This window comes from Meleagris gallopavo, chromosome 2, assembly GCF_905368555.1.
Source record: "Meleagris gallopavo chromosome 2, MGAL_WU_HG_1.1, whole genome shotgun sequence".
NCBI classification, from domain to species: domain Eukaryota; kingdom Metazoa; phylum Chordata; class Aves; order Galliformes; family Phasianidae; genus Meleagris; species Meleagris gallopavo.
The window spans coordinates 45,072,034-45,084,144 of NC_139405.1; the positions used below are offsets into that span (position 1 = coordinate 45,072,034).

The 12,111-nt window shown below is 39.5% G+C and overlaps 1 protein-coding gene across 1 annotated transcript in view; it reads right to left on the reverse strand.

Moving 5' to 3' along the window:
- Window positions 1-512: 512 nt before the first annotated feature.
- The window catches only part of FNDC1 (fibronectin type III domain containing 1), a 65,082-nt gene continuing 53,483 nt past the window's right edge, over window positions 513-12,111 (reverse strand). The window contains exons 16-20 of the mRNA XM_085216956.1: window positions 8,888-8,967; window positions 6,977-7,006; window positions 4,649-4,810; window positions 3,678-3,800; window positions 513-2,395 (exon numbers count right to left, since the gene is read on the reverse strand). Coding sequence (XP_085073082.1) covers window positions 2,280-2,395; window positions 3,678-3,800; window positions 4,649-4,810; window positions 6,977-7,006; window positions 8,888-8,967 — 511 coding nt within the window. The 3' untranslated portion in view covers window positions 513-2,279. The remainder of the gene's footprint in view (window positions 2,396-3,677; window positions 3,801-4,648; window positions 4,811-6,976; window positions 7,007-8,887; window positions 8,968-12,111) is intronic.

Sequence of the window (12,111 nt, forward strand, 5' to 3'; positions counted from 1 at the left end):
TTATATTGGAACGGATCTCTGCAGTGCTCATATTCAATCTGTTGTTCACACGGACCCCAAGTCCTCTTTAGCAGAGCTGCTGTCTAAAAAGTAAGCTGCAGCCCATGCTGCTGCAAGGAGATATTCCATCCCACACACCAGACTTCATTTCCTTTGCTGAACTGAGACTCCTGTCAGCTCATTTCTCCAGTCTGCTAAGGTCTCTCTGAACAGCAATTCAGCTCTCCAATATGTCATTCACTTCCCAGCCCCAGTTTAGTATCAGCTGCAAGGTTTTTGATGGTGCATTCCTTCCCATCATCCAGATCATTAGACTACCGCTCCCAGTCCTGGCCTTGAAGGTGTTGTGCCTATAATCAGCTGTCATCGGGACTTTTTGATCACAACTCTTTGAGTTTAGTCCCTTGGAAAAAATCAATACCTCTTCTTCCAAGAAAGACTTCAAAGAAGCAAATAATTTGTTACATTGTCAGGTTGTTTGACACAGATGACCAGAAAGGATGGAATAGAAATTGAACGATTTATCATAGGTTTATTAGGGAAAGAAGGTATATTTCAAGACCATATATTTGGCACTGTATGGAAGGAAAAGTATCTGAGAACAGTTAAAATGTTAAAACTCAAATAAAATGTCCTCTAATCACTTTAGTCCCTCTTCTCCCCGTACAATTTACAGTAACTACTGGAAGGAACTCAAAAGGTATTAGTGCTATACTAAATGTAAGCTGGAAGGAGATCTGGGCTATCAGAACAGTGGAGACTTACTAATATGAGCAAAGGTATTGAGGTGTTAAAAGGAAATTGTAAGATTTAAAAAGTTATTTGGTAAACCATTAGTGCTAGATTGCCCAAACCTACTCAAATCTTACATTATTACAAGCCTACAAATGCCTGCTAAAAATCATTATAACTTTCAGTCATGTCAGATTTTGCTTTCTGATCTGGATGGAAGAGATTTTGGTAGCATTTTAAAGGAAGTGTATCCCGATTTGTCTTAGGATGGATCAAAGTCAGAGGAGTTTCTTAGTATTGGAGTCCTGTAATGGCTTGATGGCTTTGGCTTCCTTTTGGAAGACAAATAAGAGCAGTTTCCCATTTGCAAGTTACTTATCTCATGCCTCCACAAAGTGAAGTGAAAGATAAGGAAGGAGCAAAGAAATAAATAACATACTCATTTGATGAAAATTGATTGAAGAAAGGTTGCACTAAACCTGTCCTTATCTCAACCTATAAGCTTATTTTTTCATTGTACTTTCTCTCCCATATCACTATGGAGGGAGAATGAGAGAGTGGTGTGGTGAAGCTTAGCTAGTTATTGGTGTTAAATGATCACAACTGTAAAGCACAGAAAATTTAACAGATGTTGATATACTGCTGGATAAGTGTTTCTGCTGGAATATACATTGCCACTCTAATATGGACAGAGGAGTAGATTCCTCGTGAACATCCAGTCGGTAGGTTGCCAAGGAAATGGGACATGGGTTTTTGATCAATAATTCATATATCAGATCAAGAGTACTCACAAGAAGAATATAGATCTTTTCTTGGTTAATATATTGTTCATAGCATTATCTCAAAGAATTAACAGCACCTTTTACATAAAAATTCCAAATATATTTATCTAGTGAACAAGAAAATCTCAGCATCTCTAAGCAGTACTTCTGCAGATGTACAGTACTGTATTTATATAGATATACATAGATATATATATCAAAGTGAATTTACACTGTGACCTGGTGATTAGTCCAGCAGCGAGTGAACCCACAGATAAGTCTTCAGGAAAATATATTGCTTGGGCGGGCGGCCAGCTACAAGGCATGACTGCATAGGAGAGCCCTGGCAGCACCCGCTGCTGGCAACGAGGGACAGTTTAGCATTCCATTCAGCAAGCACAGCATGCTTAGGTCATTCCTGCAAGATATAAGAAACTTCCATATTTTCATGGCTAACACAGTTCTAGTTTTCACAGGTCGCGCATGTTGCAACCACCTCTCTCTGCCTTAATGACCCAGAGGAGGAAGGTAGGACACCAAACCTAGATCCTGTCCATGCTTCCAAGCGGAAGTCAAACAGTACCAAAGATTTAGGCTCATGAAGGTAGGACCATGTCTGGTTTCGCAGAGGTTTCTTGAGCAGATGGTCTTCACTGGTTTGCTTAATTTGTGGTGTTTTTTTCTTTTTTTTTCTTCCTTTTCTGACTCAGCTGCTCACAGTCCTCTGGTAGAAATCATTTGAAAAACGTGGTCAGCCTGTCCTGCCTAAGACGGAAAAGCAGACTGCTACCATTTCCCTGGGATGGGCACACCGCACTCATACCAGCCCACATAGTAGTAGGGAGTTGTGTATCCAATGCGTCCAAATGATACAGGCTCCTGGCGGTACTGGCGGTAATACCCTGTTGGGAAAAGACACAGGAATCTAACAAAAGTGACAGACACAGTGGGAGTCAATCCTACAGTCCAAATGAAAGCATACAAGCTGTCTGCTAGTGAGCTTTATCAAAAGGCTATTTGTTAGGCCTGGTATTTGGCCTAGGTCTTTGTTGAATGATTTAACTCCGGTCTTTTATATTTCCTGCAGTTTTGATCAGTTTTACTGTTCAAAATCTTTTCAACTATTGTGTAATGCTGTGGTCTGCCAAAGAGCTTCTGCATTTCACTCCAAAGGTGGCTATATTTCAGCAACTTTTATGAAGTTTGCAGATCAGTTTAAATATATGAAGTACTCTAGGGCAAAAAATACCATCAAATCGTATTATCTCATCGGGCTCAAAAGACTATCAATAAACATCAGCTTTTCACAAAATAAAAAGGTATCATTTCATGCAGTAAATATGAATTTAAGCCCTTTCTGCCCCATCTGATAGACTTCTTCATTTGTTGAAAGAATGCAACTGCTTAATGCGTTAGGGGAGGCTCAGCATTCTTCTCTGCATAGCTTGTGCACTGGAACATCTGAAACACTGATATGTTGTGCCAATAACGTAATTCCTGCGTGCTCTTTATCTCAGTCTCCTAGACCTACTAATACACAATTCTTCATTCCCCTTCTGAACACAGAAATGCAATACTTCTCAGGAATATATAAATATCAGTGAGTACTTCAGTTTCTTCCTGGTAACACCACCACGAATATAAACAAATAGCATGGAAACTATTAAAGCCAGCTGAATAGTTTATATCAACTGATTTTTTTGAAAGGACTGGCTGAATTTCATGATTGGTTTTCTTTTGCGGAGTAAGACATCAGCCTGTTGGCTGCGTTAGTTGAGCAGTGTCTCAGAGGAGCTCCCTCAAGGTGAGAATTTTCACTTGGAAAGAAGTTTCTATCAAGCCAGAATAAAAGTGCTGCAGACTGACCTAGACACACTTCTATGTGTTTTGTACTTAATGAATTGGTCAGAAACCATTTGCAGAGCAGCCTGTTGAGCTGTAACTGTCTATTGTGTTAAGTGGAAGAGGTTCTGCCCTTTGATTCAATAAAGCATGTCTTAAAATTGGGAAAAAAAGATTTCATAAGACTACAAAATTTCTTTCTGCTTTAGTACTCTGTTCCTGTAAATTATTTGCATTACATGCCCTTCTTTCTCTTTCTTCCTGTGCAGTGCTCCCTACTCCTGAACCCTATAGATAGAGTGACAAGCACTTGGCCAGCAACCCACTCCCACACTGCCATACCTCGGATGGTGGGCAAGGCTTCAATGTACGACTGAGGTCCTGTTCTTCCATCCAGGTGTGAATCCACAAACTGGCAGTGGTCTTCACCCCTTCCCCAGCTATCCCCAATGCTATAGAAGGTATCTGAAGAGTAATAGAGACACGTTATTTGATTCAGCATTATTTTTGTTTGGGATGCTCTTCTACCACTGTGGAAACAGATATAAAAGAAATATAGTTAAAACGCATGCAACATCACCTGTGAACAAACAGTGGCCGAAAAGAGAGAAAATGCTACTTTCACATTACAGAAATAGAAATTATGGAAAACAAAAATGTTTTATAACTCAGTAAGGACCATTCTCCATTTTACAAGTTTATGGACGCATTGCACCAATGATGACGGATACAGAGAATTTCACTGCAATACATGTAACACAATAGCAGCCACTGAGATGATCCCAATACCCCAGATCAACAACAGGGAAAGTTTGGTTCATTATCTTTCAGCAAACGGGTCCAACTATTAACTCTTGGGAGTACCACTTACTCAACCACTGTGATACCAGCCGCCTTCTCCTCCATTCCTATCTGAATCTGCCCTGGAGATCTCAAGGGCATATTGCTCTGTTTGGCCATTGCATCCAGCGACCATCTATCTGCCTATGGGGCAGGCATGAATCTTCCCAGGAAGACATGTGGGGAGCAGAACATTGCTTTCAAGGGATAAAGCACAATATCTTTACAATACAACTGTGCGTACACTTTTCAAGTGAAACTTTCTCCTGTTCTCTGTCTCAAGAGCTCTGCTTAAAAGCTAATGCTATTGTAGGAACAAAATGCAGAGGCAATGCAGCCTGGCTATCACACTGGATCTTCTCTAGAGGACTCTCAGATAACCACCACACAAGACTCAGTGAGAAGTGAAGAAAGTGAGAAGACAGAGACAGTATCGAGTAATCATACAGCAGGAAAATAATCTCAGTGCCTACCTTTCAGGTCATCGCTGAGGTAAATCTTGTACCTTAAGGAGTTACAAAGAACCACTCCTACAAACTTCCGATACCAAGTTCGCTTCACATACTGCTTGCCACTACAATCTGAATAGGTAGGGTCATATTTGAAAGTGAATGGGATCCAGATAGGCTCACCACCTTGAAGAAAAAAGAATCAACATTAAGGACAGACATAATCAGTCTTAAATAAACATTCCCACTAATTTTATTAACAGACTTCTCTACCTACAGATTCCTAGTTCCTTTTCTAAACAAAGCCTGAAGGTAGTTCTGACAGTGAAGCTGCCTAAACAGTCATTTGCATTTGAACACAATGTACAATCTGTTGCTAAACAGATATTAAAAATTCTGTGGTGGCTAACAGACTGTGATGTGAAGGAAAGTCTTTTCTTACTATTGTCTTAAAAAGATGAAATTGGAAACCTACTTTTCTATTTTGTTTTCTCACATTACATCAAAACAGTGAAGGTTCCAATAAAAGCCAAGTGAGTCTTTTCGTGGGGAACTCTGCCCAAAGCACTGCAGTTTGATTATATCACAAAAGATTAAATATTCTACTGGCTTGCTTAAATGTTTGCTTTATATTTTTCTTGCATTAATGGTACAGAATGAGATAAAGAAGTTCCAATGCGGTAATGGTATTCTCTCTACCTACAGAGCAGAGCCCTGTTTTTACTGTTCCGTTTTGAGGTCAAAGGTATTTCCGTTAGTCGTTCTTCCTCCTTTTCTCTAGGCACATGATTTAAATCCTGCAGACACTTGCAGGTGAGAAGCAATCACTGATCAGTAACCCTTAAAACTCTACCAGTATGAAGACAAATGTAACTGGACTGACTTTATGCATTTAGTCACATGGCAAAAGGATTGCAGGATTTTGGCCATTGATTTTTTTTTAGAACAAAGTATTATCTATTTCTTGAATGCAATGCTATTGCTGTGAATAGTCCACTTTCACCCATCACTTTTGCTCACTTCCAAATTCCTATAAGAGATGAATATTAAATTGTCCCCTAAGAGCTTAATTCTCAGCTCTTCATGCCCACAGTTCCCAAACCGCTGCTCTGGTAGACCTCTTCTTGGTTTACCTATCTCTACCATTGCAACAACATGAATGTTAGAATCATAGAAAGGCCTGGGTTGAAAAGCACCATAATGATCATCTAATTTCAACCTCTCTGCTATGTGCAGAGTCACCAAACACCGGACCAGGCTGCCCAGAGCCACATCCAGCCTGGCCTTGAATGTCTCCAGGGATGGGGCATCCACAATCTCCTTGGACAACCCTGTTCCAGTGCATCACCACCCTCCTAATATCTAACCTAAACCTCCCTGTCTCAGTTTAAGACCATTCCCCCTTTTCCTATCACTATCCACCCTTGTAAACAGCCATTCCCCTTCTATTACCTTCCAAAAATCTCCTTTCCTTAACAGACCCACAAAATAAGTGACAGCAAAAAAACCTGGAGGTGACTAGGAGTATGGGAAGTCCACTATTCTTAGAGGCCTTCCATACTGGCTGCCAGAGACACAGCATATCTGTACATCATCAGAGACACGTGGGTGGACATGTAAAAAACAGGCTAGCAAGCATAATCAAAATAGGAGGGAGTAACATGCTGGACATTGTTTCTATGAACAATGTAGTTGAAAAGCCCCTGGACTAACCATTTAAACTGCTTAGGAAAGCTGACAAAGTGTAATAGCTGTGAAGGCCTTTTTCCTGCTTCCCTTACAAGAACATGTACTGCCTGGGGTTACATATCAGCAAGGCTGTTCCTAGCACCAAAATACAAGCTCTTCTGATTATAGGCTGAATGTGCAATAAGCCACAAAGGATGCAAAGTGATAGGCTTGAAAACAGAAAGCAAGCTCAGCAACTTCATGGCATGTCCCTGTCATACAGTTCAGTTACAAATCCTGGAATTTGTTATTATTTATAAGAGTATGACAAACAGTGCAGATGATTGTAACAGCTAAAGATTGGAAAAACTGGTTACGCTGTCCAAGCTATGCTCAGGCAGCTAAAGGACACAAAGAAGCAATACAGTTCAGTGCTTTTTACTAAGCAATGAAGGCTGACGTACCAGGCAGAAGGTGGGCCCAAATAAAGCTCATAATCTAACAAAACTTAGCACGTGTTTCTTTTCAAAGAGTAGGGGGTCCTAAAACTAGCACAGTGAACTATTTCCCTCTCCTGCTTAAAACTGCAAATTCAACTGTCTGTTGGGATGCTTCTCTAATATGTATATTCTGTTTTTCATAAATGTCACGCCCTGAATGAAAAAAAAATGGAAAAAGACTTACCAGGTGGTCTGACAATAAGGAGGGGATTATCTAGAAGAAGGAAACAAATACAAAAGGAATCTCAGTATTTTATTCCAAATCTTGTTTTATCAAATGAAACGTATAGTATCTCTCAAGAAAATAAAGATCAAGAATAACTGCCATTAGTTATGCTGTGAATGTGGGATTTATTTCTCACTGATTTGCAGAGCTAAACCATATGACTAACACATGCAGGCCTAACTTCCAAAGGAAAAGGTAACCTATCTTTTGCATGCAAACTTTAGTCCCAGACATTTATCATGTTTAGCTCATTGTTGAGTGGTATTCATTAACATGTGAAATTTATCATTTTAACTCCTCATGTCAGAATGGTAGAAGATTTTCAAGAGCCAACTGGACAGTGTCGAGCTCTGTCCAACACATCAGGAGCTTCTACTTGTTTGAAATTTTTTCTTGACATAAGGAGGATGGAATAGGTGTGGAATACGGATACATCAACAGTATCTAATAAGTGAACTTCTTGTTCATTTCAATGCCATATCCGCTGTCTCTTAACTGGCTTTTATTATATACAAAGTACCTGAAGAAAAAGTATGGTGCTTATATACTGATGGGAAAAATAAACTCAAGGGATTTTACAGTTTGATTAAAGAAAAGAATGGTTTTCTTTCCTCTTCAGTACATTACTGAAGGTAAGATGCAATATTTTCAGTAAGCTACTTGATCCCGTGGTAGCATTCTTTATGGGATACTCTCATCAGCTCAAACCTTCCAATTGTACTCAAACAGCGCTTAGAACCAGCAGTTTCTCACTTTCTTTTGATCTATTAATCACTGTAACTATACCATTTGGCTTTAGTTTTAGAAACTGCTTTTGTATTTGTGCCAGCTGGAAAGCCATCTTTGGCCATGTGACAAGTGCAGGAACAGTGCTGCAAATAAAACTTTAACTTCAGTGGATTTAACTTCTTACATAAAGTTCATAAGGTGGCTGATTTTGGTTGGAAAAACTAGGCTTTCAGAACTGCATATTGGCAGTTAGCTAATCAGCAAAACTCCCCACAAGGCACAGCATGCTGTATTTGCCCAATGTCAGACCTCTTGGGATTTATATTTGAGATTCTGCTACTCCTTTAAAAAAAAAAACAAACTCTGAACATGTTATGCAGGACCATTTACTTTTCTTGCATCTCTGTCTCCTTTCTGTGTAGCTTACATTCCATGTGTCTTAATGGCTCTACTGAAGTGAGCACTACAGGTTGAAGCTAAAGAGCAAAACCAAAAACCACATAAACCCCATACTGTCAAAAGGGTAAAATTCATAAGAAACAACTGAACTATTGCTCAAGTAAAGATAAAAGTATTTGTACTTTATTTTTCAGTGGAATCAGTGGCCTTTGGCTCAATGGAAGAAGAAATGGGTAAAAATAGCTCACTGAACACACTATTTTTAAAGGGGTGTTGCTCTTGAGCACATTATTAGCCCTGTGAAAAAGAAGCATGCTTTGTCAAAAAAGGAACAGAGAACTTTGCCCATTTGATGGAACAATTGTTTCCTATATTTCTTCCAGAGACAGCCACTTCCAACTGCTCAGCTGTTCACAATTAGGAAACCAATTTACCAAATGTTTGGTCAATCTATCAATTACATTAAACTTCCCATTGCTTCTGTATTTTGGAACATTAGTAATCTTTTGTATTTTAAATTTAACTTCCTTTTCCCCAGAATCTTTCACATCACTTATATTTTCTTAGTGGCATTATGACTGTGTATTATGTTCTTAGCTTTACTGAAAACAAATAATTAACCTTAAAAACTCTCAAAGTAGTAATTTCAGGATAATCACCGTTACTACCAAGTTACCACTGCTTTCCCACATCTTTTATTATGAATTCAATTCTGTGATGAAAATAAAAAGTAGAACGTACCAGACTCTGTGATAAATGAGACTGAAGAGCTAACAGGTCCATAACCAAAGGGATTCTTTGCTTGGACTTTAAAATAATACCTGAAACACAATGAGAAGAAAAATAAGATTGAACCATTGATTTCAGTGCAATGACTACATAAGAAATAATATTAAAATACGGAGACAATCAAACCAGCACAATTCCAGTGAGTTTGAGTGCCCTTTCTATTGTATTGTAGAATTGTAGAATGGCTTGGGTTGGAAGGAGTATTAAAAGACCATTCAGTTCCAACCTTATGCCATGGGCAGGGCTGCCACCCACCAGATCAGGCTACCCAGGTCCCCATCCAACCTGGTCATGAATACCTCCAGTGATGGGACATCCATAACTTCTCTGGCCAACACATTCCAGCCCCTCACCACTCTCTGAGTAAAGGATTTCTTCCTAATATCTAACATAAATTTCCTCTCTTTTAGTTTATAACCGATTCCCCTTGTCCTATTGCTATCTACCTCTGTAAAAAGTCTATTTCCCTCTTGTTTGTAATCTCCCTTTATAAAAAAAGATTTGGACTTGGATACTCAGCCAGGCTATGATCTGGCTGTTACATACAAATTTCATCTTTTTGTAATTCTCATTTATTTTTATCATCTTCATAATTACATCCACTTTATAAGTAACCAATAGCAGTAGACTACAAGAAAAAGGTTGCAAGGAAATAAATTTTGACCTCGGGAATCTTTATCTGGATTAGTTCCTAGGAAAGTAGCGGTATAAGCTGCAAAACTAAAACTGTATCAGGTTTATACAAGATCAGAAGCTAAGCTTTTGACCTTTCTTCACAAACTCTAGCAGCATCGAGATTATTTAAATCACATGCTTAAATTAAAGCACATGACTAGCCACTAGAACTCCATTCTTTGCCTGACAGAAACAAAATTATCATTCTGACTGAGGGAGAAGAATGCGTAAGCATATTTTTTACTTCGTTTCAAAATATCATGATTTTTATTTGCTGCCTACCCTGACATTTATTTTTATGTTTTTATCCAGTCCAGCAGAAACAAACAAGAATGGAAGATTACTGTAAAAAGCTCCAGCACAATATTTTTTAAGTGCCTGTGTTTAGGTTTCCCTTTCTTGCGTGCTTGCTCAGTTACACTCTTGTAAATAAATTAGTAAAAAAAAAAAAAGAACAACAAAACTCTGTAATATCCACACAGCCTAGAGCTAGCTTTTCATCCAAAAGCAGACATTTTCAAAACCACACTGTGTGACCCGCAATATTGGGCAAGCACTTACTCATAGGAATAGGTGCTACCAAGCATTGATGGGCAAGGTCCCATCCAAGTGGCAGTCTGAAAGCAAGCCTCATGAAAAGCATCAGCCTGCTCGTGGTGGCAAAGGTCACCCCATCGTGCAGAGAAAACCTTCAGCACTGCTGTACTTGCATGGCTCAGCAATGGGGTGCACTGGGCTAAGACAGAAAGCTTCACAGCAGTTGTGGTCTGCCATCCCCTGGAGGCTTCTGCCACCAGGCACAGTCTAAGTACAAAGTACAGATGCCATCTACATCAAAAGCTTAGCTCCCCTTCCTTCACTTCTGTGCACAAAAAATGGCAATGTTACGCACTTACATTGCAAGGACTAATGGCTTACTGATGAGTAAGATGCTCATGCTTTGCAAGCTAGCAGGAAGCAAGCAAATTCAACAGCATCCAGCTGCAGGAACCTTGCTTTTTTCAGCAAGGAGTAAGTGGGAGCAGGAATGGGAGTATTCAGGAACATTCCTGAATGTACACAAAGGGCTCGCAGTTTTCTTTTAAAAGACATACACACCGTGGCAAAATGCAACTACATTAAATAGTGAAATTTAGCAAGGCTATGTTTTTTGATAATTCCCAGCATAATCCTGATAAAAGTCTTGTCCTGTGGTTTCAACTGTTGGCCTTGATTTCCTGACAACAGCTTGCGAGTGTTCAGTGTGGCTGGGGAAGGACAGGGAGGCGAAATCCTCCTGCATGCCCCTGTACCATGGACTAGAGCACGAAGCAGAGGACTGCTTTAATTCCCAAGTTATCAGTGTTTCCAAGGGACACTTGCCACACTCCATTCACACCTCCTTTGTCACTCACACCTCTATGATCAGGTGTCCTACTGTGCACATAAAAAGCCCATCCGAGATACACGATTGTTGGGGTAGCCTGATTCACTGTCTGGAAAAACATGTGATGAATTTATGAGTACATTTCTCTTCACTAAATTGGAAAATTAGTTCCTAAGCCTTTAAATATACAGGAAGACTTTCATAGTGCCAGAAAGAAAGCCAGGACTCATGACTTGTTGACCTGTGATTTAAGCATAGACCATGCAGTGCTTGCTGTATTAAGTGCATCAATAAAATAATGAAGTCAGGATATATTTATTTCTCAGACATGACAAATAAAGAAGAAATTGCCAAAGCCTTTCTAGGCCAGGCGTCTGACATTTTCATTAGTCAGGATCCTATTTGCATTACAGTTGATGGATTTGCCAGGAAGTCTCAAATCAATATAACTCAACTGTTCTTCATCACATAAATATATGATGAAAAACTGTAGTGTGGAAGTTGATTGTGCTTTTATTACACTTTGCTCAGCCAGACTTGTAATAAATTGTTACCAATAGGCATATAAGAGTCTCCGCTGAAAGAGATGCAATACTGTGTGTTTTTAACACATACATTAAGCTTTTTTTTGCTAAAAATAAACCTCCTTTGAGATTTCATATACAACATCTACTGACATGTAAAGAAGGCATTTAATAAACACAACAGAGCAATGAATGTGATATTTATGTTCATCTGACTATTCCTATCCATACCTGTCACTTGGAGCAAAATGATTTTATGACTTAATTCCAAGTGTTTCCCTCCTGCTGAAAATTAATTGGTGGAACTTGTAGCTACAAAGGGAGATCATCGCTCAGCAGAACAGTTAGGGAAGCAGTTGTTGTTAGAAAGATTAATCATTCACAAATCACTTCCCAGGACCCACCAGCAGCAGCCTGAGATGATGAGACATGTAGGCTGTACCACACGCATCCCCTCTGCTCAACCTGGGACCACCCCAACACCACAGCTGCATGTCAGCAAGGGGTAAAAGGGACTGTGGCTGCTGATATCCCCTCAGTGCTGGAGGAGGGTGATGGTGGTTGTGCAGAGGCAATGTGGGAAAAAGGGACTATTTCTATCAGGAAGCAAC